Below are 26,075 nucleotides of genomic sequence, written 5' to 3' on the forward strand. Positions count from 1 at the left end.
AAGATCTCTGACTTTACATTTTGCCTACAGCAGACATTTAAGGCAAACAACCCTTAATGAATGTACTTTACAATGTCCTTTTAATTCATGTCCTCATGTTTTTAAATCTCAGAGATTATATGCTGCTTTCTTTTTTATGCACAAAGTTTCAAAGTTTTGTTTAAGTGGCATGATCAATAATTAACTTGGTTTAATTCACTCAGTGACTTGCTCGGCTATTGATGGTGGCATAGTTCTCTGGGGCATGAAGAAAGATAACTTTGAGAAGCGGCCTTTTAAACTTTCCCTGAACTGGCTCACTTGTCAGCCCCTGCTCACAATGGCAGTTGTTGCATGTAAATGATGTAGTTTGAAAAAGCAATGGATTTCCCTGGTTTTCCTTCTTCTTCTTCTTCTTCTTCTTCTTCTTCTTCTTCTTCTTCTTCTTCTTCTTCTTCTTCTTCTTCTTCTTCTTCTTCTTCTTCTTCTTCTTTTCATCTAATTCCTTTTCACTCAAACCAACCTGCCCTTCCTAGAAAGTATATATGGTGGGGGTATGAACAAGAAATAAGCATCAAATTATTATTATTATTATTATTATTTTATTATCACTTTTGTACTTATTTATTTGATCAATTTGTGTGTGTGTGTGTGTGTGTGTGTGTGTGTGTGTGTGTGTGTGTGTGTGTGCGCGTGGATATCAATGTGCATACCTGTGGCTACAGTGCATATACATTGGTCAGAGGACAGATCATTGGGTCTGTCCTCTCCTCTCATGTGGGTTTGGGGCTGATTTTAAGTCCTCCCTCCAGCTTGGCACAAAGGACTTTGACTGTCGGACCAACTCACCAGGCTAATGGAAACTTAATTCTCAGGCGTTTTTATAGCTTTTAATGTTTTGCACCTTATATGCATACATATACATAAAAGTTAGATAAATATAAAGTTAAATTAATCTTTGCAAAGAAGTCTGCTGATGAAAATTTAAAATTCTGCTTTCTACTAGGGTAACTAACCCGATACCGACAAACCAGAGGAACTTAGAATCTTGACATTCAGATTAAATGCAGCACAGCTTAATGTGTAATTCTGACAACTCACAAATGCTAAGTTGAGTCATTTTTATGAGCAATCAGAAGGCACTCATAATTGAGAAGTCCTTGATGTGTTTAGCTTTGTTTTGGCAATACCAGGAATTGAACCCAAAGCTAAGAGGAACTTGCACATGATACATAAATATTACATCACTGAGTATTTCCCCAGTTACTTAAGGTCTAGTTTTATTTTTAAATGTATTTTGTACAATATCATGATAGAACTTTCTGTTTGTTTTCCTCAAGTGGTTTGTTATTGTGCTTTTTTTTTTTCCAGTTTGAGACTGAGATTTATGTATCTCAAGCTGACCTTGAATTTGCCATGTGGCTGAGGCTGGCCTTGAATCACAGAGTATCCTACTTTGGCTTCCCAAGTGTGGAGATTAAAACCACGGACAACCACACTGGTATTGTTCTGTTACTTTTTTGTGATAATTCCCCTGATTCATTTCTCAATGCAACCCAGCATGCAGAAAATGCTTAGGCCTTAAGATATTTAAGCAAATTCCTACCAAATAAATGTATTAAAATCCAAACACACAGTTTTGTTAAAAACAAAATTTATCAGTGCAAATATATATTAAGAAAATAACCTGTTATAGTAAAATAGCAAAGGAAAACATTTTAAAAGGAAAAATGACAGAGACACCTATTTCAATATTTAAAATCTAGACCTCAAGATAACTGGTGATGTGGGTGGTTTGAATAGGTATGACCCCCCATAGACTCATGTATTTGAATGTTTGGCCCATAGGAAGTGTCACTATTAGGAGGTGTGGCCTTGTTGGAGTAGGTGTGGTCTTGTTGGAGTAGGTGTAGCCTTGTTGGAGGAAGTGTGTCACTGTGGGGGCAGGCCTAAAAGTCTCATATATGCTTAAGCCATGTCCAGTGATACAGAGTGTCCTTCTGTTGCCTGCAGATCAAGATATAGAACTCTCAACTTCTTCAGCACCATGTCTTCCTGTATTCTGCCATGTTACCATCATGATGATAATGGGGTAAATCTTTGGAACTGTAAGTCAGCCCCAATTAAATGTTTTCCTTTGTAAGAGGAATAAAACCCTAAGACGGGTGAATATTTTTCTACTAATGAAACTCACTGTAAAAATAACCTTTGTAACACATGTAAGTGGATGTCACATAAGCTCATGTCAATAACACAAACATGCATACATGTCTATGGTTTATAAATCTATAAATAGTCAGTAAAAATGGCAAACACTATAATACAAGGGACTGCAATCAATGATCAGCAATTAAAAGAACTAATCTTACAATTATAAAAATACCTACTACTTGTAATTAAAGAATTTTAAGCTAAAACACAGTATTTTTTGCTTTTGTTAGCAAAGCTAGATATACTTATTTTACACTTCCATGCATGCACACTGTATATTCACTGTATGGTGTGTCCAATAGCCAGGACACAGGAAAATACATCTTTTACCCATAGACTCCTCCTTAGAGTGTATCATCGGCTACTTGCAGGTCCGTTTCACTCTATGGACATAAGAAGTTTTACATCCTTAACTGGTAAAAGATTACTCAGTAGGTGACGATCTCCTCAATATTTATATGTGAGCGTTCTCACATGCAGGATCATTTGTAACAGGAAATACTGGGAATATACCAAGATTCTAATAATAGAACATCCATGAAATGATGTGCAAAGGAATGCAGAGCTGCTTTTGAAAATTTTGTGACATGGGAAAGGCTATGGGACTCAGTGAAGTGGCAAAAAAAAAAAAAAAAAACAACAACTCTTAGAAGAGACTATGTATGCAGTGAAATCCTGAAAATTAGTAAGTAAATAAACTACAAGAATGTACATTGCAATGTCACCTGCTACTAGTGACTACAGGCGAGAAGGATATACTCATAAGCGACCCTTGATTGTCTCACATAGAACTTATTAAACTGTTACAATAAACACATTTAGTTTTAGACTTGCTTAAAAAGTAAAAATAGAAGAGTATATAATTGTAGAGCTTTATAGCTGGAAGATGGTTTTCCTCTCTGTAATGTCTCACTATCAAGGCTGGCACATCTGTGGCTAACCTGACAGATATCCCAGGCTAACCTCATCTCTGCTTTCTTTTGCATATACTAAGCAGCTTAATTCAGGTTTTATAGACAAAACTAAACCATTTCCTTTGTGTCTTTCTTTTAACATCCTTCTTCAAAACAAAAACAAACCATGGCCCTTCCCTGACACCCTTCCCTTCCTTGGGTTAAACTGGATGATTGTTCAAGGGAGTGTAATAGTTCCCACCCCTCCACCTTCTATTCCCTCCCCATCCCAATTAGTTAACTTTTGTTATAGTAAATAATTCACTACTTTGCAGTTACATAGTACCGTTTTGTAAATGAACAGTCTTTCCAAACACTTGTTAATCCTAAACATACTCTTTGGAAGTGGGTAAAAATTACCAGAAAGGAGGGAAAGAGAAGGTCATGTAGAGGCAAGAAAAGAAGTCAATGAAACCACGGATTTGCCTGTTTTCCGTTGGTCAAAGAAATGCAATACTGTTCACAATGAGGATCAATGTATGATGATATTAAATAGATAAATGAATTGAAAAAATAAACCTCGTTGATCTATTATGTAGATTTTATAGTGTTAGGAGCATAGAGGAAGTATCCAGACTTCTGGATTCAGTTTCTGCCTTCACATTGAGCATGTGACTGATAATGAATGAGCCATTTGTTTTTTTCTGGGACTAGTCCTCTCATCAGAAAATGGGGATTAAATGAGATTATAACTATAAGGCACGAGAAGTAGTTCTTTTTTTTTCTTTTTTCTTTTTAAATTTTATTTTATAATTTAATTTAATTTTACATATCAGCCACGAATTCCCTTGTTCTCCCCTCCTCCCCGCCTTTCCTCCAGCCCACCCCCCATTCCCATCTCCTCCAGGGCAAAGACTCCCCTGATGATTGAGCTCAACTTGGTAGATTCAGTCCAGGCAGGTCTAGTCCCCTCCTCCCAGGCTGAGCCAAGTGTCCCTATATAAGCCCCAGGTTCCAAACAGCCAACTCATGCACTGAGTACAGGTCCCAGTCCCACTGCCTAGTTCTTTAAAAAAGGTAGCCGATATAAAACTGGATGCACTGGAAATAAGACAACAACCCTTCTTGCCTTTGTGATGCAACATCAAGTTATATAGACCTCTGTAAAACAGGGAAAAGCTCCAAAAATCTCTAATCCATGCTTAGCAGTAGACATGCATAAAAATTAAAAGTGATTACTAGCTCACAGATAGTGGGCGCAAGGATGGCGCCCCCGGAGGAGCTGATCTCCACTTGTCTTAACCGAACAGGGGAAGCAGGGAAGTTACCCTGTACCTTAGTGAACAGACTGATGGGAGAACACTCACACAAAGCAAACCCCACCTCCTGACATGCACAGTTCACCCTCCTCTGACTCATGGGAAAACCGATGTTAGCTTATCCTAGTAAACCGAAGACAATTTTCTCTCCTTACTTCTTTATCAAGTACTCGACATAGATGACTCACAAACCGTAAAATAATTCACAGTGGTTCTGCCATGTCGCTATGGCTTATTTGACAAATAATTTTGAAAACTGTTATAACCAAGTTATTTTATACCCACAGGTTCAATAAAGAATTTCTTTCTTTCTTCATCCATGGGCATTTGCTCAGTGTGGAGATATTGAGCAGCCATTCATGGCATAGGAGGAAGAGGAATATATCAGAAGAGTGTAATCCCTTTCTTTTCTAGTACTGTCAATGTAAAAGTATCTTCCATTGCACTTGATGCTAACATTTCCTGATGTATTTCTGTTAACTTAAATGTGCCTCAAAAAGATCACATTTGATGCTAACAGGATGTAAAATGAGGTATGACTGCCCACTTACTCTGTTTTGTTTTGACTAGTGTGGTTTGCACACTTAATACAAAAAAGTGATCATGGGAGTCAGACCTTTGTCCTGTATTGGAAAGAAAGGTCCTGAAAGACAGACTTATGGTTTACCTATGTGTTATACACATATAGTCTCTATATTTTTGTTTTATTGTTTGATTTATTTTTAATAGCCTGTGAGATTTAAGCTAGATGCTCACACATACTAGCCAAGTGCTCTGCCACTAAACTGGATTTCTAGCCCTTTTTTTATTTTGAGATAGGGTCTCACTAAATACCCCAGCTAGCCACCAATTTCTAATACCCCTGCTGCCAGGTTCCAAGTAGCTGTATTATAGGCAGCACCACCCTACTTGACTTATTTATGCTACTTAACTCTCCTTACTGGATAAATAAATAAATAATGGAGTGAGCCAACTTGACTCATGTTCTTAAGTCTTGTTAGTTTCTCAGTGCATCTGGTATCCTGTGTTATACTGCTGTACATTAATCATCTTTACTTTTTAATCTAGTTTTGCTTTCACATAAAGGACACTATTTGTCATTATTAAAATGAAAAGAATGCACAGCTTAACCCTCAATATTATTGTTGTTAGAGGATATTGCAAAAAAAAAAGAGCCACAAGATATTCACATTTTGGCCCAAGATTGGGACCTCTGTTCATCTTCAGTGAAGTTCAGGATATATAGACTTTGCTCAGAAAGAATGTTTCCCTCCATCAAAACAGTACAGGAAGTCAAGGCCAACACTGTGGTGGTATTGTGTTCCCCAATATATTGTGCACCTTAATAAACTTATCTGGGGCCAGAGAACAGAACAGCCGCTAGACAGACACAGAGGCCGAAAAAATGGTGGCACACACGCCTTTAATCCTAGCATTCAGGAGGCAGAGATCCATCGGGATCTCGGTGAGTTCAAAGCCACACTGGAAACAGCCAGGCATGGTGACACAGGCCTTTAATCCCAGGAAGTGATGGCAGGAAGCAGAAAGGTATATAAGGCATGAGGACCAGGAACTAGAGCCTGGTTAAGCTTTTAGGCTTTTAACAACAATTTAGCTGAGATCCATTCAGATGAGGACACAGAGGCTTCCAGTTTGAGGAAAACAGATCAGCTGAGAAACTGGCGAGGTGAGGTTAGCTGTGGCTTGGATTGTTTCTCTGATCTTTCAGTGTTCACCCCAATACCTGGCTCCGGGTTTGTTTTTATTAATAAGATCTTCTAACAATTCGTGAAACAAAACACAGAATACCTAGCCAGATCTGAGCATGTGGATGAGGAAGGAGGCAGTGGAAGGAGATCAGTGTTCAGTCACTGCTGCAGATAAAATTGACCAAGCAATGGAAAAGCCTGTAGTACAAGCCATACACTGCCTAAGGAATCCAGGCAGAACTTAGCAAGCACAGGCAGTTCGGTCCATCTGACTGAGGACTTGCAATGGGCTATGCGGCAGTTTAAACCTGAGTTTTCCATCTGTGGTTTCATTTTCAGAGAAGGATCACATTCTGTACCTCAGGCTGTCTCGAACTTGTGGCAATCCTTCTATTGCAGACACCTGAGTGAGGGTATTATGGGCACGAGGCACCATACCCTCCTAGAATTTTCTATGATGACCACATGTTTATATTTTATGAGTCATTTTGTGCAATGAGTAAATTTTGGGGTAAGTTGCCTGTAATTCTTATGCCAGAATCCCTCACCTTTCATTCTCAGCCGCCCTTGCCATTTCTAAGTCACCACTCACAGAAAGTCCTATGTGTGCTCTAAGTTTAACCTCGGCTCAGAGAAAGGAAGTGTCAGCTGCACATTTATGATGCTAAGTCATGATTCTGTTGACATTTACAGAATAAATACACACAAGTGAAAAGAATAGATTCATAGAAATACAAATTTTCCTGGTGGCTTATACTTGACTATTTTGATTTGTTTCTTATCTAGTTTTCCTAGAGAAAATAATATTTAGAGCTATTATGTTAGAATATATTGTTCCTCTACCTTTGGACTGTTGTAAATATTAGTGTTTCTTTTTGTAAGATAGAAATATTTCATATCAGATTAATCTTTCTTTTTGTTATTTGTCTGAATTTTCCAACAGGGTTTTATGTAGTGCAGATTACTCTCAAACTCACTGTATTACAAAAGCTACTCTTGAACTCCTAATTTTCCTGCTTCTACTTTCAAATATTGGGATTACAGGTATGAAGTACCATTCCCTGTTTACCATAATAATCTATACAGAGAATGTTAGTCTAGTAGTAAAAGCATACTAATGTTATTATTCAATAAAAGTGAATATAAACATTTACTGCACTGTTAGTATCCGATTGGAGGAGGTAATTTTAAAGTTTCGTACTTACATTTGCATCTTTTCCAGCTAATTTACATAGTTCCCCTCGTTCCTTAGCAGCAGGCCAATAAATCTGAAAGAACAGGTGAAGGTAAATTAGAATAGGCATATTCAAAACATCTAATTCTGATTAGAAAAGAGAATGGGTAACACTGAAGAATAAACATCGAACCAAGCCTTGGAGTCAGACATAAATATTTTCCAAAACCCCTCTGAGAACTTTCTAAATGAAACTGTGAAGGGGCATCCATTTTATTAACTTCCTTGATTTGAATATATATAGTAACAAGTTATCTTCAAAAGACTGTATGTTACTGTTGTGATGTCAACAGAACTTCAAGTTAGCATTTCTTGCAGTTATCATGGTTTGGTTTTGTTTGTTTTTTTTTTCTGTTTTTCCAAGTGTCAGTTCTCTACAGAAATGTGTGGTGAGGTGGTAGAAGCAGCTCTCTGTCACTCATGCCGGACTGCAGTCAATTTGTTCATCCCGTTTAGCATGCATGGAGCTCAGACACATCTGTCAAAAAGCTAAATAGTTTAGAATTATAGCTTACTTAAATATCACAATATCCCTAAAAACAGATTACTTCCTTTCTTCATTTTCATATCAAAAGTTTAATCACATAGTCATTAAATAAAACTGTAAAAGGCACAAATCTAGATCATGATATTCTGATCTGAATTTCATGTCACCAAATCTGAGAATCTTACCCATCATGCACCAAAGGTAGTTTGGGCAAAGGGCTGAAGAGCTTTTCATTTGACGAAGAACCCCACCCTCCCCTTTTGGTTGGCAGCACTAATTTATGTTTCAGAAAATGTTTTTATGCATTTTTGTTTATCTGTTTCTTTTCTTTTTAAACAGTTTTGATTTATGTCAGGATGAGTTTGCAAAGCAGGGCTGAGATAGTTGAGGCAGTCCATTATAATTTACAGAGCAGACAATCTCTGTTGGCTGTGGCAAGAAGAAACAAGCACCATGCCCTGAAGGTGGAGATGACACATTGCACTGTGTCCACACTCTTTTTATTATATTCCACATGATATCTGCAGAAAAATGTTTTAGCTGAAGGAAAACCTACTCTATGGTAGTATGATGAAGGACCTGGTTAAGCTTGAAGTATACAAAGTATTTAGACGTCACCAGTGTTTTATGATATGATCGCCATAGTGCAATCTGGAATATATTATCTCTGAGCCAAGAAAAACAGAAGATGGCACCCAATACCCTTTCTTAATGGACAAATACAGTGAAGTAGCTGATATTTCAAAACAAAGAAAGTCTGCTGTATTTAGAGACTATTTCTGTAATCTACCAATCAGTGGTGTATGCAGAACAATGGGCAAGCAAGCAATGTGCTCAATGATGAACTCACTGTGACATAACAGTCACATTGAGATCCAGGAAAGCCATTTACTCAGAAATGCTTTGAAGTTATGTCATTTTCCTTTCACATAATTTTAGGGAATAGCCAGCAACCCAGTATCAGTGAATGAAAGTCATGGAAATAAATATGGAAGGAACTTAGTAATTCATTATCAAGTGAAACATAGCCCCAAATTACACAATCAGAATCTTTTCAGGATAAAGTAAAAACAAGTAAAGTGAAATAGACATGGCAAATAAAGTAGTTATCCAAGCTATGGGCATGTTACTACATGCTATAATCTCAGCAACAGTGAGGTCCATGTAAGAGGGTAGTGAGTTTGATACCACCCTGGGCTACATAAGACACTGTTTCTAAACATCAATGAAAGAAAAGGGCATGAGGGAGAGAGAGCAAGATAGAGAGAAAGAGAGAAGAAGAGAGGGAGGAGAGAGGGAATGTAAAAAGCAAGCATGGATGGGAGGGAGGGAGAAAGAAGGGAGAGAGGATGAGAAGGTAACGGAGGGAGAGAAAGAAGAAGGATGGAAGGGAGAGAAGAAAGAGATGATAGATATATGGTAGATGGATAGATAGATGCAAAGATAGATGATAGGCAGATAGATAAGGAAGGAGGGATAGACTTTCATTCAAGATGATGACTAGAAGAGATATGTGAGCTTTTCTAGCTTGTGATGAGGATGGGCATTTGTGTGTGTTTTTAAATTAATGTATAATTTAAAAGAAGTATTGCTATTTTAATGAATAGAAACATAAAATATACCATATAAGAACAGAAAGGCAACAGACTGTCAAAACCCCTGAATCATGATGTTCTAAATACAGGCACAACTGTTAAAAACTACGCTGGAGCTGGCAAGACATTTGACAAACTCATTTAAATTCTTTTTTGTTTTATTAATTGGTAGAGAAATGCTGTACTAGGTGTTTTTCTCTCCTTTAAAAGTCGTAACTTGAATTTACTCTCTTTGTTTCACCTTGTGTGAAACTCAAACTCATGTTTTGAACTATTTTTATTTATTGCAGTTTCATTACCAACTTCCCCACATAGCAGTTTTATTAACTATATTAACATTGTTATGCAACAATTTCTGAAACTTCTTCATATTACAAACAGAAGTGTTCTAGCCAGCATGGTAGCTCCCACATTTAACTTGAGCACTTGGGAGGCAGAGGCAGGCTGACCTTTGTGAGTACAAGACCATTTGGGGGTCTATACAGTGAGCTCCAGGCTAACCATGGCTATATGAGGAGCTGTTGTTAAAACAAAAACAAACCCCAAAGAACAGAAATACTATATAAGCTGCTTCCTCAAGCTAATCATCACTTTCACAAAGGTCAGCAGCCTGTCACAGTCTGAAAGAAGATATATGCCCATAATATGTTATTTTTATAATTCCTGACACTTACTTGATCACTAGTTTAGACTAATATTTCTTTGAATCTCTTCAATAAATCAGTCTATTTATTTTCATTTCATTAATGGCCAGGATGTATTGGTATTTTAGGAAGAAATTTATTACAAATATTTATAGCTTTGTTCAGACCTATGTAGCTTGGTGATATTAATATTATATTAAAAAGAAAGGCAAATATATAAATTTTATATCAAATGCATGAGTTCCAAAGAGCACAAAGATAATCATGGAATTCTATTTTTCTTTATAAAACCAGTAAACTGAATGGTTAAGGTAGTAACTGTCTCTGTGCACTCGAAATGAAAGTTTCAAGGTTACTACGGAGTCGGTGCTATTCCTTTTGTACACTGTGTGCACGTGTATGAAGGCGGCGTACATGTCAGTCAGAGCGTGCTCATGTTTAGTCAGGAGGATAGGTCTGCCAGCCTAATTACCCCGTTCCCATCGGAGACGAACGGCGAACAGAGTGTTCAGGAAGAAGCCACTAAAGGTACAGAGAACTAAGGAGTGCTGGTGGTCCTGTCTTCTTAACACCACCCTTGAGTGATTGTTTCCAATAGTTGCTCTCGATAGTTTCATATCTAATGCTGTGTTTTGGTCTTGTTTAATTTAATAGTTTAACTTTGTTTGGGAGTTAAATGCTGATGAACCAACTGCACTTTTTTTTTTTTTGCTTCTGCAAAAGAACATAACCTCTAAAACATGATTTAGTGCACTTGTTACATATTTTTGGCAATTAACTATGAATCACACAATTATAAATTGAGTTATATCACTTAGTTGGTGATTCAATAAAGCTAATTACAACTTCAAAGAATTTTTTGATTTTGACCTGCTGGTATATGTCATGCAAGCACTGATAATTTGTTGAATCACAGAAACCATTTTTCAATAATTTTTCTAATCTCTGCTAACATAAGAGTTTCAACCCACACATTCTTTTCATCATTCACCTTCAGTCCCACAATGTTTAGTATTTGATAAAAATAAAAGCTATCCTTGATTTATTTGCACAATGGCACAAAGATCTTAACATAAGGCTACAAAGAAGACATTTCGTTGTAAAGTAATAGTCCAGTCTTCAAAATATTGAAGATTGATCTATTGACATTATGTCTTGGTTTATTTTAACAAAATGATGTCAGTAATTTTGGATTCACAAACATAATTACTTCAACAAATAAAAATCCTTAAGGAATTTGATTGTCTTTCAGAATCACACTATTCTTGGAAAAAAATGCATGATGGTAGTATTTAAGAGATGCCATCTTAATTGTGAGTTTGAGTGAGATTTTCTTTTATTTGTCTTGTACTCATTAGAATGAAATGTTTATACATTTGAATAATCCACCTGAAACTGGCATTTAGCAAAAAGTCGTCTGTAACTCCTGCTCCTCCTGGTCCTCACTCCCTGAAGCTGGGATTTGGTTTTGTGTCACCACACTGGCTCCTTGTAAGTGGTAATTAGTAAATAACTTAAAGAACAGAAATATCCTTAATCCAGTCTATATACAAACCTAATGAGACCAAAAGTACTTACATATATACACTAATAGGGTGTGCTGAACATGCATAGTTACATAGCAACACCAAAAATACGCTCAAATAAGTATTTCATGTCTCAATAATTATTTGAAGTGAAATTTACATGTATACATATATAAATAAACTAACACTCTGATATTCATATTTTCTAGTCTCTCTCTCTCTCTCTCTCTCTCTCTCTCTCTCTCTCTCTCTCTGTGTGTGTGTGTGTGTGTGTGTGTGTGTGTGTGTGTGTGTGTGTGTGTCTGGTATGGTATAGTAATGTATGCGTGTATCTCAGCTGTCATGACGTGGAGGCAGGAGGATAAACTACATAGGGAATTTGAGCCCAATCAAGGCTAGAGGTGAGAGAGAGAGAGAGAGAGAGAGAGAGAGAGAGAGAGAGAGAGAGAGAGAGAGAGAGAAGAAGAATATGATAATATATATTCACATAGTCTCAAGTTTTAACATTTTATATCTAAGGTCAAGAGAATCTTAAATAAATAGTTCAGTGAGTGTATATCAAAACAGCTCATTTAACAGAATCATGTTTAAGGATATAATAGCATGTTATTTATAAAAGTCAGTTCTATTATGGTTAGGCAATGTGAATGGGTTTGAAACACTGGCTATCAGTATTCTTACTGCTCTCTAATTTTATTAGTAATAAAGTATTATTTGTATCTTCTTGTGCTTAGTACTCAGACACAATCCTAGCATATTAAAAGTTGCATTAAGCAGGCTAAAACAAAGCACACATGCCTGTTTTACTGGTGGCTCTCATAGAAAATCATTCACAGATAATTTCTTTCACTTAGCAAAGACTCACATTATTCTTAAAATATATCTTAAAAGAGATCTACTAATAATTTCACACATGATTTGAAAATACAACCCATGCTCTACTTGTATGAATATAACATAACAATAGTTTTAGTTTTAAATTTCTTTAGTATTTTTCTTAATTGTGAAAAAATTAGTCAAGGAATTTAGAACTAAAATACTACAATTATTGCTTCATTCATAAATATGAGATTCATTAGTATCTTTTATTTACAACTCATCTAATTCATTTACAGTTGTCATTTACTGAGGTGAAAATGTCACCCAATTTATTTTTAAGTAGTTAATGTTAGGGAAATTACAGAAACATTCAAATAATGATAAGTCCTTATAACAACATCCAAAGGAAATCCTAATTATGTTTGCTCTTTATTTCGTCTTTAAGAGGCACTTTAATTGACTCAAGTTAGCAAGCATAAGGTTGGTCCAATGTCCTTTGGCCTAATTCAGATAGGCCGAAAGACTGAATAGGACACCAGAGAGGAAGTTGCAATGTGTTCATAAAACCTAATTAAAGACAAAAATTCAGAACCGCAGAGACTGCAGACATTTGTATCAAAGGGCAGGATGCAAACGTATGATTGATTGTAACAAAGTTGGGAAAATGTTGAGCTAATGAGGTGTGGATTTGAGCAGTAAATAGAACAGTGACCACTCTGGGTCCTAAGCAGACACTGAGGTGGACCTGAACTCATAAATGTTGAAAAGCAAAATGTGGGCACTGCCGAAGGAAGGTAAAGCTTGAGTGATCACAATTGCCATGGGGAGGAACTGTTACGGACCGAAAGTCTGACTCCTCAGTTAGTTTCTCTTCTTTCCGTTTTAACCTACATGTCAGGGCAGAGGTATAGGATTTCCCAGAAATACTTGCAGATCACAAGATGGATCCAGGCCGAGCTCGTCTACTGCTGGGTATCTAACCTTCTATGGATGATCTTGGTGTAAACAGCTGTCAGTCTCCTAACATAGTCCCTTCTTCCTTGACCAGCATAAGCAGCTTCCCAGGAATCCCACCACAATTTAAAACAATAAAGCAATTTAAAAATACTTGTTCCCTTTTTTTCTTCTTCGTCAACTATTTTCTCATCTAATAAGATGCACTGTGAAAACAGACAGTCCGACCTAATTATTCTCCACAGTACCTGCAGTATCTGGAGGAGGAGAAGAATACAGTAGTAGATCATCAAAAGTATGTGTTGCAAGAAAGAGAGAAAAACACTAACAAACAAATTAAAATAAACTCTAAGAAACACACTAATGGTTTGGTAATGTTCCACTTACAGCCCAATTACTCTTGTCCATGCCTTCCTAAAAATCTATAAGGAATACTGTTTATTTCTTCCTTTTAACTTCTAAAATTTTTATAAACTTTATTTAGAAAACCATTCACATAAATAAAAAGCAACACACACCCAAAACAACCAGATCTAACTTCTTTACAACTCAGTGAACTACTATGAAGTTAGACTAGCCTTCGGAATGGAGCTGTGGAACTTCATGTTAGATCTTACACGTTCAGTAGTGAAGATATTTTAAGCATTTATCCATCAAACCCAAAATATCCATGACTGTGGAGCAGATAGTGTCCTGAGTGAATGTGTATATTTGACATGAGCACTGACATGTCAAGGACTCGAATGCCTCTCAGATCTATGGTGCAGCTGAGCCTTTCCCTGGTCAGAATACTTACGTTGACAGTATATGCAGAGTGTATATCAACCACAGCTTCCTCCTCCCATAGGACTGCAGCCCGAGACTGCTTTCCTGCAGGAAGCACTTTAGCAAGCCTGCCTCTCTTTCAGTTGTATATAATGGATGCACTGGGTTTTCAGGCTGCTGCGGCATATCCATCACAGCACACAGCCCACCCTACCACAGCTTCTCTGTAGGTATGCCTGCGGATTCTTTAGGTCCCATTACATCAGTCAGGTCATTCCAAAGCTGTGCAGAAAAATAGCTTTATATCTGCTTTCATAACTTGAGTCTATTACGTGCATTCAGTCCTTGCTGATCCCTTTATTCTAAGCCTTTCTTGTATATTTTCTTCAAGTTATACTGTTATATTCCATTGCCTTCTTATGGAATCTGTGACTTATTGGGGTTTGGTGACTAGTGATGGCAAGTGGAATGGGCATCACTTCTTCCTACCCTCTTTTTGACCTGTAATGTACACATACTGAGCACTGAAGAATTGGTTTTGGTAAATTTCCCTTGGAATTGGAAGCATAGGCGTTCTGGCCAGAGTTCTGGCAGGAGTCTGAATCGTCTGCCTCCCGTCTGACAGTCCATTACAGTGACCAGATGGGACCTTCATATCGGCACTGAGCTAAGGAGCCAGCACATCCATGAACGGGACAATTGTTCTGCAGCTCTGATTACAGGACAGCTTGTGCTCAGTAGGCAATGGGAAGAGATTAAACAGCATGGATAAAGTAGAGTGTCTCATATAAAAACTTCATATATTATGCTATCTGCTTGGTTCCAAGGATTTATATTCTCTTAATTTTATGTATTAAATAAGAATATTGGTGTCTTTCTTTGATCAGTAACAACCTTAGGTGAAGAGGTTATTTACTCCAATTCTCTTCTCTGTACATAACAGGCTCACAGAGTGAAGCATTGTGTGCAGCAGCTTTGTGCAGCCACAGAGGGAGTGAATAGAACTCCAGTCAGAGGCCATTCTTATTTATAAAGGAATTTCTTATTATACCGAGCACAAAAAAAGCAAGGCAGGATCCTTTCATATAGAACTTAGTTGTAAACTTCCCCGAGGAAGGGGAAATAGCAAAGGCCCTTTTCATGTTCGCATAGAAGGGTGCTTAAGCACTCCAGCAAAGGCACTAGATTTATAGTTACAAACTCAGTTATTTCATACGTGCTAAAAAGTAAGGGCATAGTTTGATGAACTTCAGCTACATCAATACTTTTGTAATTACTCACTTTGGATAGTAAGGCCAAGAAAAAAGCTACATCGTCATTGGGATGTGGAAGAAAAGTCTCTCATATTGATAAGCTTAGAATCACTTTATAGTCTAATTGAAACTTTCGATTTTTTTAGAGTTTAAAAGTTTTAGCTCAAGTAATTTAATTTTAATTCAGTAATTCATTCTGAAAGATTCTGGTTTTGTTTGTTTGTTGTTATTGTTCAATAACCACAAAGATTAAGTCCTTAAATAATTGTCAGAGTCAGTGCTTCACTTTAGCAAAATAAATTGTCTAAGTTTGTTTAACAAAAACAAGAAGTTCTGTGAGGAAGGATTAAAAACATGTTGTTTTGATACACTGTCTTCTCACTTTGAAAATCACAGGAAATCTTTTTTTTTAAACAAAAAAGAGCACATTTATTATTTTGTCACATTAAGCAGTTTTTTCCAAAAGAAAAAATACTTTACATAAAAAAATAAGTTTAAGATGCCTTACAGAGAAAAAAATTAAGTTCTATACTGATTTGCCTGTAATCCTGTAAGTGGAGATTTAAGTATTAGGTTTTTCTTGGGATCCAATTAACAAGCTTTGCTTTTTTACTTTACTTAAAATTGTTTTTGCTCTCTCTCTCTCTCCCTCTCTCTCTCTCTCTCTCTCTCTCTCTCTCTCTCTCTCTCTCTCTCTCTCTCTCTCTCTCTTTCTCCCTCTCCCCCTTCTCTCTCTCTCTCTCTCTCTCTCTCTCTCTCTCTCTCTCTCTCTCTCTCTCTCTCTATCTGTGTGTGTGTGTGTGTGTGTGTGTGTGTGTGTGTGTGTGTGTGTGTATCTGTGTATGTAAACTGTGTCTCACTATTTAGTTGAGGCCTACCTAATTCACCCAGAATCCTCCTGACTCAAGCTTCCTAGTAATAGAGTTATAAGCATGCACAATCAGCCAACCTAAGAAATTTTTGTTACTTTTATTTCTACATTTTATCTTAGCTAAAAAGCCAAGGGTCAATTCACTTTGGATTACTACTGCATCAATTCGAATTCACTGAACATTTTATATATATATATTTAATTTTAAAAATCTCAGTTTCAGGAGAAAACAATTTAAAATTAATTGGATAAAAGGTTAAAGATGATTAAGCATTATTTCCAAATAAAGCAACTAATTTAATTCTGGAGATTGTTTTAAAATGGGTCAATGTGTATATTATATTCTCTTTAAACAAATTCCCAATTACAGTTTTGCTGGAATCCAACAAAAATTCTAGGTAAATCAAAGGTAACAAGATAGTAACAAGAATAATGTATTCGATAGATTCTATTAATATTTCAGAGGTTAATAACAAGGCTATTAGTATGAAGTATAGGAATACTTCATGAATGATGTACAATAACTCTTCCATGACATTTTTGGAGTTAAAAGAGCATTCTTTTGAGATCTTATTTTTTGGGTTGGACATATAATTTGATGATCAAAGGGAAATTTTAACTGAGGCAAAATCTTAAGTGAAGTGTAGCTCAAAGATGCAAAAATCTTTAAATTTGATAGGCAAGACTCATTTAGATTATCCCATCCATGTCCAAACAATAACAGACTTGGAAACTGGGGATCTGAAATTATTGTTTCCCCTTGAGGAATTAATTTTTGTCCGAGCAAGCTCACTTGGTGCTCCAAGGCCCCTCTGACAACTTGTTAGGGGAAGGGTCTTGGGGATCCTCAAAAAGCTCTTGCTCTCCAGCTTTCCTGTGTGTTAATGTCTAAAGGGAGCAGACAGTAAGTGATGGAGAAATGAGTGGACATGTTTGGTGGTTAAATTGGTATTATCCTACACATCCATGTATGAACAGACATTTGATGGCTGCCCACGGGATCAACCAAAGGCATGGTAAAAGGCTTCCCATGAAACAGATAGAAGCCATGATTAAAAGTGGAATGTTACAAGTAGGTTGCAGATCTTCCCTTTTAATACCCCCCTTTTTTTCTCTCTATGTCTCTTTCCAATAGCTGAAGCATGCTTACACCAGCACTCTGGGCTGTATCATTCCTCCTCAGAAGTGCTCTCCCCAGGCAAATTCCCATAGAGCTGTGCTAGCCTCCACTGCTGAACAGGCTGGCTTTCTGGGACCCTAACTCAAAAGGGTTGTTTTTTTCTTCCTCTTCTTCATCTCCTCCTGGCAGTTGCTGAGATTTCCAGCTCGTCTACCCTGTTGTTTTCTCTTAATGTTAAATGAAAGTGGCCTCCAGCTTAACAAAAAGGAGGGGAAGTGATATTCCTCCTTAGCACAGTGTTGGGCATCCCACACATGGCATGGGAGAAGAGGTTTCTATTCCCTAAGAGGGAGGCACACTATAAGTTTAGGCTGGATGGATGGCTCAGCTGTTAAGAGTGCATACTGCTCCTTCAGAGGAACTCATTTCAATTCCCAGCACCCAATATCCAGCACCTCACAACTGTCCCTAACTCCATTTCCAGGGGATCTGAATCTTTTGACTTACGTGGCACCTGCTCTCACAGACACATACCTTCAAAAAGGCACAGAGACAGACAGACAGAAAGAAAGACAGACACACTTTTAAGATAATAAAAAAATTAATCTTCTATGGGGGGGTTGTCAATGAGATTATCTTAGGTCTAGTTCAAGAAGGTCAAGTGCAAACTCTAGAAGTGAAAGACTCTCAGTGATATAATCCGTCTCATGGTGAAGCTTCACACCAGAGGAACATTGCAGTCATCCTTGTGCTTCTTGAAAAGTAAATACTCCAGTCTCATAATCTAAACAAAGCTGTCTACGAAGGGAAGTCAACCTTAAGTTTCTGACAAGGCCGGAAGACAGGAAGTGGCATCCTCCAGTAGTGCAATATAATAGACCCTTCCTTTACACTTGCCTACATCTAGAGTGAGACTCACTCTACCCTTACAGGCTTGAACTGGGTCCAAAACACGTAACATTTTCAGATCGAAAAATGTCCCAAATTCATTAACTTCAGAGTCTCACCAATTTACATAATTAAACATAATTTTTTAGATATTTCATTCTACTGTCAGCCATGATGATGTAAAAATAGAGAAGTGAAATGAAGGGAGAGAATTAGTTTTTTATATTACTACTGAAATTTTATACATAGAGAGCTCCTGCAAATCATTACTAGTACAGAATGAAGTTGACTGAGAAGGAAGAAAATCTTCACTTACAGTCAAAGTAACCGATAACACATGTCTAGAAACCATAGTTCCTTAAGCTCTTTTAAAAATGCCAAGTATGGTCATTATTATAATGTCTATGCTGAACATGTTCTTTTTTAAATTATTCCTCTTTTTTTATTCAGTTTGGGTACCCCAGCCCATGGAATGGCTCTGTTCACATTTAGGATGGATCTTCCAACCTCAATGAACCTAACCTAGATTATCCCTTACAGGCATGCCCAGAAATTTGTTTTCATGGTGATTTTAAATGCCATCAAGGTTAACCATCTTGTCAACTTGACATCCAAATACATCATTTTTTTCCCCCAAAAAAGACTTTTATTGATTGTTTGGAAAATTTCACATAATGCAACATGTTCTTACTGCATCTTTTACAGAAGAGTAATAAACTGCCCATGCATGGTTGACCTCCTCTCCACTGATGTTCTTCTCTGTACTTTCTGACTGTAGAAATGGGACAGGCTGTTGATGGCTTTGGAAGAAAATCTCAGCTCCCTTAATTTAATCAAGAAAGTCTAGTCATAGAAGAGGCAAGATCCTTTGACATTTTATTTCTTAAACATATTTTCCCTATCCTAACTGAACAAAAGAAAATACTTTTTAAGATCCAATTTCAAATATGAACCACTTAAAGTTAACCAATATCCATTATTTCAAAAAAATCTCTCATCTATATTGAATTAGTTCAAATCTAAGGATGATGGAGTTTTTCCTTCTCTCTGTATTCCTCCTGTGATATATGAGCTGTCTCTCCTTTTAGATATTTAAGTATCATTTGTATAGCTAGAAGTTTTCTTGTGTCCTGTCCAGTCCTGTGGCCCCATGGTCCCACAGCCACTTATAAAATAATCATTCAGAGGCTTAATATTAATTATCAACTGTATGGCCATGGCCTATGGCTCAATTTTCTTGCTAGCTAGCTCTTAAAACTAAACTCAGCCCATTTCCATTAATCTTTATGTTGCCATGTGTTCTGTAGCTTTACCTGTGTGTTTTACATGCTGCTCCCTGGATGGTGGGATGGTGTCTCCCTTGCCTCTGCCTCTCTTCTTCCTGTCTCTCTACTGGATTTCCTGCCTGCCTCTAAGCTACCTTGCCATAGGCCAAACAGCTTTATTTATCAACCAATCAGAGCAACACATATTCACAGCATACAGAAAGACATTCCACAGCACATCTAATATTTTATAATTATGTTATGTCTTTCATCCTTAACTAAAATTAATGAAGTTGGTGATCATGAAAACATTTATATAAAAGTTGGATTTTATATTCTACTACAGAATGAATTTTGTATTCATTCTAATAACAAGCTCAGTGGGTATAAGAAATGGAGAAAAATGTGTCCTATAAAGGATAATAGAAAAAATATTCAAAGTACATTCACTTATAAAACATTTTCAGCTTTATCCATGTAGTGAGCAGCCGTGATTTCAGGACCCGAGATTACTAAAACCAAAACAATACAAGTAAGACTGTCCCATCTAAATTCTGCTAAAAATATATTCAGTGACATCCAAAGATGTTTTTATTTTACCAAGTCATTTTTGGTTATTTTAATTTTACAAATAATGTCACCTATACTGCAAATATTTACTGCATAAAACAAAATATTATTACCCACAGCACATACAAGTCCATTCTTGTTCTATATCTTTGAATAAGAACATTTTATACTGTTGTACAAATTTTGTATCAAGGTAAAGATAATGCTAACACCAAGGCTATCCCATAAATGGACCATAATACATATAAATCTTTTCTCCTCTTTCTGTATCTTGATCTATCTGTGAACCATTTGTGTTGTTGAAATCATCTTGCACCCACATGAGGAGAGTGTTGACATCAATAATATCTGACAGACAGGAAGAACTGGGACCTCAGTAGATCGCTGAGTACCACCGCCATAGCCACTAAGCTCTGTACTCTAGTATTATCAGGAAATATTTTTACTAGGATAAATGTATCTTGTAAAGATTTCTTTCTTTTTTCTTTCCTTTTTTTTAGTCTCATTCTATACTTCAGATCTGCAATGTGTCCAAATGCTTAGTCCTCAACCAGTGACACTGCTGGTAGAGCAGAACTTGATTAAGACTGCAAGGTGGCTTCAAGGTCAGCTTGACCTTCACAGTAAGACCCTGGCTCACACACTGAAGGGTAGGGACATAGCTGAGTGTTAGAGAGCTCCTTGCTCTCTTCCTCATACTTTGTCTTCTTTGTAACCACGAAGTGAGCAGCTGCTTCCACCAGGCACTTGGGCATAGGAACCTGCACCGCCATGGGCCCCAACACAACTGCTCAACAAACTGGGCACTGAAAATCCAAAACTGTGGGGAGTTTGAAAAAACAAGACAAGGCTGCCTTACACAGCATGTTAACTATATATATTTATAGTTCTTTGATTGTTAGCTGCAAGTTTCTTCATTAAGTGCAGTACATAAATTAGTTATTCCCTTTAAGAAAAGCACAGATATGAACAATTTCTAAGGCAGAATGAACAATATGAAAGAACCCTACATTTAAGGAGCATATACTTGGGTGGGGGTGTGTGGTGATATTTTATTTGTGCAGAAATGTGATGTTTTATTTGTATATTAATAAATAAAGTTATCTGAAGATCAAAGGTCAAATAGCCATAAACAGAAGTCTGGCAGTGGTATCACATGCCCTTAATAGGATCACAAGGCAGGCAGAGTCTCTGGGTGGTCAAGGACACAGCCAAGCATGGCAATACACACCATTAATCCTAGTACCAACCATAGAGACCTGAAGGTCTGTATAGACAGGCAGTGATGAGGAAGTCATGTGGCTGGGCTTAGAGTTGATGAGAAGACAGAACAGGAAGACAATAAAAGCTCAGCTTAGACAGGAAGAAGGTCTCTTGCTGGGGAAACCACAGTGTGGTGGCAAGCTGAGGCTAGTCGTGGCTATTCCCTATTTCTCTGATCTCTTCTATATTTGGCTCTGTGTTTCTTATTTACTAAGACTGTTTAGAAGTTCATCTACAGGAGTGTTTTAATAATTACACAAGATAAGACACCTGGCACTCCTATAAACTCATGGAATGCTATAGTGAATGGAAATCATAAGCTGGTGGTGAGGCCAAGTCTTGGGAGCCATCTGTTACAAGAGACTACATCAGGATGAATGCCTTCAGGAATCTAAGAGAGACGAACCAAAGTGAGGAGTCACAGGAACGTTCAGTAAAGGCAAACCTTTGTGACTAGATTATTCATTTTGCAAGGCAATAACAGGTTACTTAGAAGAAATAGAGGTAGGTTTTGTGTAAGGAAAGGGAGACAAGGGGTAGGAGTGAGACTGGGATGGAGGAAAGCAAGAGAGAGAAGAGACAGACACTTGAAGTAACAAGGAGGAGCTTAACTAAGGAGAGAAGCATTGGAAACAGGGTGAAGATGAGTTGGGAGCCTTAGAAACTGCTGACTTAAGCTCCCAGGCAACAGACAGATAGAGGTGCATACACAGTGGAGAGACATGCTATGGGATGTTCTGTATGTTAAACGTGTTGCTCTGATTGGTTAATAAATAAAACACTGATTGGCCAGTAGCCAGGCAGGAAGTATAGGTGGGACAAGCAGAGAAGAGAATTCTGGGAAGTGGAAGGATGAGTCAGAGAGACGCTGCCAGCCGCTGCCATGACAAGCAACACGTAAGATACTGGTAAGCCACGAGTCACATGGCAACTTATGGATTAATAGAAATGGGTTAATTTAAGATATAAGAACAGTTAGCAAGAAGCCTGCCACGGCCATACAGTTTGTAAGCAATATAAGTCTCTGTGTGTTTACTTGGTTGGGTCTAAGCGGCTGTGGGACTGTCAGGTGAGAGAGATTTGTCCTGACCATGGGCCAAGCAGGACTGGAGAAAACTCCAGCAACAGAGACACAATTTTTAAAATTTTTAATTCCAGTGGCCATGATGAATGGTTTGATGTGAGAAAAATAATAATAATAATAATAAAACCTTGGTTGATTGATATTTTATATCACTACTGTTAGTGGGATGTATTGAAAGGTTTACCACATTCGGTTGGGTCTGCCAGCTGAGTCACTTGCTGGAACTGAACCCCATCTTTGCTACTGATGTTTCCCTCTCCCTGGTGCTGAATTGAAATAGTCACTAATATTCCATAAACAAATCTTATCTCAGTGTTGGTGTCCGGGGTAACAAAATACACACACATATACGCACAAGAGCTAAGCAACTGGTACAAGTCTATGTCCTTCTCTTGAAATAGGGTCACTTCTAGGTGGTTTTAAATATCCATTTTGATCTAGTGTTGAAGTAAGACAAAACTCAATGTGCATTATCTGTTTCAAAACCTGTCCTAGAAGGAATACACAGGTTTACCCCTTACTGAAGGACCAGTTTATGAAAATCCTGATTAAATTATGAAACATCACATCCATGACACATATTACATTTATACTTGCACTGAATTTTATTCTCTACAGAAATAATCATTGCCCCCACAGCAAAAAAGGAAAATAACACAGAGTCTTTTTACTCTAAATCCCAGAACATTTAAAAGAAGACAAAACAATTTTCATAACATTTATTTTCTAGGTAGTGAAAAATATTCCAAAAACCTAAGCTGACATCTTCACGATTCACTGTACTTGGCTCAAAAACCAGCCTGACCAAGAGTAAAGAAAGGAATCATTAAGCACGTTTTTCCTAATTCATTTTTATATAATTGTTGCATTTCTGTTCTTACTGTAATCAACAAATGCTTCTGTAATTGTGAATGACAATGACTACTTTTCAGTGGGCACAATCTTGTTAGTATATGATGCTGACATTCACATTATATGATAAATTTTGCCGTCTTCAATTGAGAGCTTTGCACAGACTCTTTTTCAATTTCCCTTGGGAAAATATTAACAACCAGACACTCATAACTCAATTATGTGCTGTAGATTGCTCTAACTCTAAAGCACACAAAGGACACCTTCAGCCCTCAGAGTCCCAACATGTGTGGTTGCCTTCACAGAGTAGTCTGGATCATTACCGAAGGGCACTGAGCCAATGCAAACCCATGGGTCTAAACACTGCTGAAGTACTATATCTCAACACTTGCTGGCTACCGTGGAGTACCTTTTACCGCTGGATTGATTTATACAAATTGAAATGGTGGATACCTACATAAACACAAACTGTTTTTAATGCATATAGGACTCTCTTATGAATTACATGTTTTAGATAGGTACAAAAAAATTTCAGTTATGTGGAAAACCTCTAATTGAATAAAGCATTCAAATAATCATTTATTACAAGAATGTCATAAGAGAACTATATATTTTATAAACATTTACTTTATTAAATATTAGCACATTTTGAGCATGGAATATCGCCAAAGAAAGTTATGCTTAAAATAGTCACAAAAGGAAGTTGTGCTATCGCAACTTATTTTAAGCGATGATCTAATACACTCAGTTCAGATAAATGAACCTTTTATTCCAATCCCTGAAGGCAAAGAAGAGAACAAGAACAGATTCCCTTAAAAGCATGAATTGCTTTTTGTTATTATACTAAACCAAGTCATATTTGGGAAAATGCATTGTTAAACCAGATTGTATGAAAGCAAAAATGCAAACTTAAAACATTTTCTTTAGCTTTGTTTGTAGAAAGTGTCATCTTCTGCCAAGATATTTACTGATAACTGAGATGTTACCAGATATCATGAATACTTTTAAAATAAACTCCTGATTAAAAAAAAATATAACCTTAAGGAAAAATAGAGTGGAACCACAGTGTTAGAGTGGAGGGCACACTTTAAATTCTAGCACATATTCTACTATTTTTATTTCATGTTACCCTAAATAATAAATACATAGGCTACAGGATAGGTGTACTTTTGAAAAGATTGTCTTTTATTATTTAATGAATTCAGAGAATTTGGGAAAAACTCCATGCAGTATTTTAGCTCTCCATTTTTCTTGTAGAAACACAGCTTCCATGAATGTATGTATAGACATTTTCTTTCAAAGACACTTAGCAAATTTGAACATTCAAAACAAAAACAAAAGCAACTCATTTTCTCTCACGAGATACCAAAAATGTATAGAACTACTGTTCCCACTCCTGGAATGCCAGCCTTCTGGAGGTGCCAGCAGGAGGAGGGTCATCAAGGCTGTAAGTCAGCCTGAGCTACAGAGTAAGACTCTATCTCAAAGAAGCAAAACCAAGCAAGCCAAAAAAGAAGAGTGAAAAACAAAGGAAAGTCTGCCTATATTCAGGTGTTCATCAAGTAACAACAGTACATAAGCAAATAAGCATTTGCATGTAGACTAAAATCTCAAGAACAAACCTTATTCAAATAGCCAAGTCACTAGTGTTTCGTCATAAAACGTATTTAATTCATATAAGAGTCAAAGACTGGTCATTACATGTGAATGCAATAAGGTAGTTCAGCATCTCTGGATGATGGCTTGTAAACAGAACTCATACTGTCTCTGATTTACCTGAATCTTACAAGGCTTCTACTGTTTGTGAAGATAAGTAAACTGACAATTACAGATGCCTCACAGGTTAAGAATACTTCACACATTTTGCATTTTCGATTTTCAATCCCTCTGGTCTTGGAATCGATAGGTTTCACTGTGGATAATATTTGCAAACTCTTAGAAAATGCTAATTGATAATACCTAAACTTTTATTTTCAGTACTGTTGGTTAAATTGTAGGATATAATGGAAATTGTATTTTGGATTTGAATATGCATTTCTTTTGTGATTTTAAAGACTTCATTTAAATTTAATTGAAATTGACATTCAAAACATGATAATTTAAAAATGAGGAAAATACCATTTTATGTTTTACACATGTACTAATTAAGTAATATTTAAATCATATTAAATCTCTCTGTCTCCTCATGTATCATTTCTTTATGGTAGTAACATTCAAAATACCTTCCTCTACCATTTTCTTTCAGTGAATTTCTCACAGCTGACCTTGAACTTACCATTGTCCTCCCTCAGCTACCTGAGTATGCAGATTAAAGGTGCATATCACTGTACCTGTCTTTTTTGTTTTTGTTTTTAGAATTGCAGAAACACAGTTTATAACTGCCTTATGCAATTCCACCGGTCTGTGATAGCACACATCCGAACTGCTAACTCTTATCCACTGATGACTTAGTGCCCACGAATCATCTTTTCCTATTCTTCTCTTTTCCCTACTCTCCCAGCTGCTGATAACTACAGTTTACTCTCAAGCATGATAATTTCTAAATTCTACTTTTGAGTAAGATCATGCACTAGTTGTATCTATTTGTATCACTTATCTAACTTATCAGAATAATCTCCAATTCTATCTATATTCTTGAAAGTGATTGAATGTTGTTCTTTCAATGGCTGAAAAGTTTCTATTGTGTATATATACCACATTTTCTTCATCCATTGAACAGTTTTTGGTTTCGCGTTTCTATTTTTTGGTTATTGTAAACAGTTTTGTAAGAAGCA

At 36.8% G+C, this 26,075-nt stretch overlaps 1 protein-coding gene across 1 annotated transcript in view; it reads right to left on the reverse strand.

The window, feature by feature from the left end:
- Nucleotides 1-26,075, reverse strand: part of Sema3d (semaphorin 3D) — a 195,264-nt gene that overhangs the window by 75,675 nt on the left and 93,514 nt on the right. Inside the window, exon 4 of the mRNA XM_052720847.1 lies at nucleotides 7,317-7,379. Within this exon, the coding sequence (XP_052576807.1) occupies nucleotides 7,317-7,379 (63 nt within the window). The remainder of the gene's footprint in view (nucleotides 1-7,316; nucleotides 7,380-26,075) is intronic.

This window comes from Peromyscus californicus, unplaced genomic scaffold (genome assembly GCF_007827085.1).
Source record: "Peromyscus californicus insignis strain IS unplaced genomic scaffold, ASM782708v3 Scaffold_6__1_contigs__length_162567912, whole genome shotgun sequence".
Classification (NCBI taxonomy): Eukaryota; Metazoa; Chordata; class Mammalia; order Rodentia; family Cricetidae; genus Peromyscus; species Peromyscus californicus.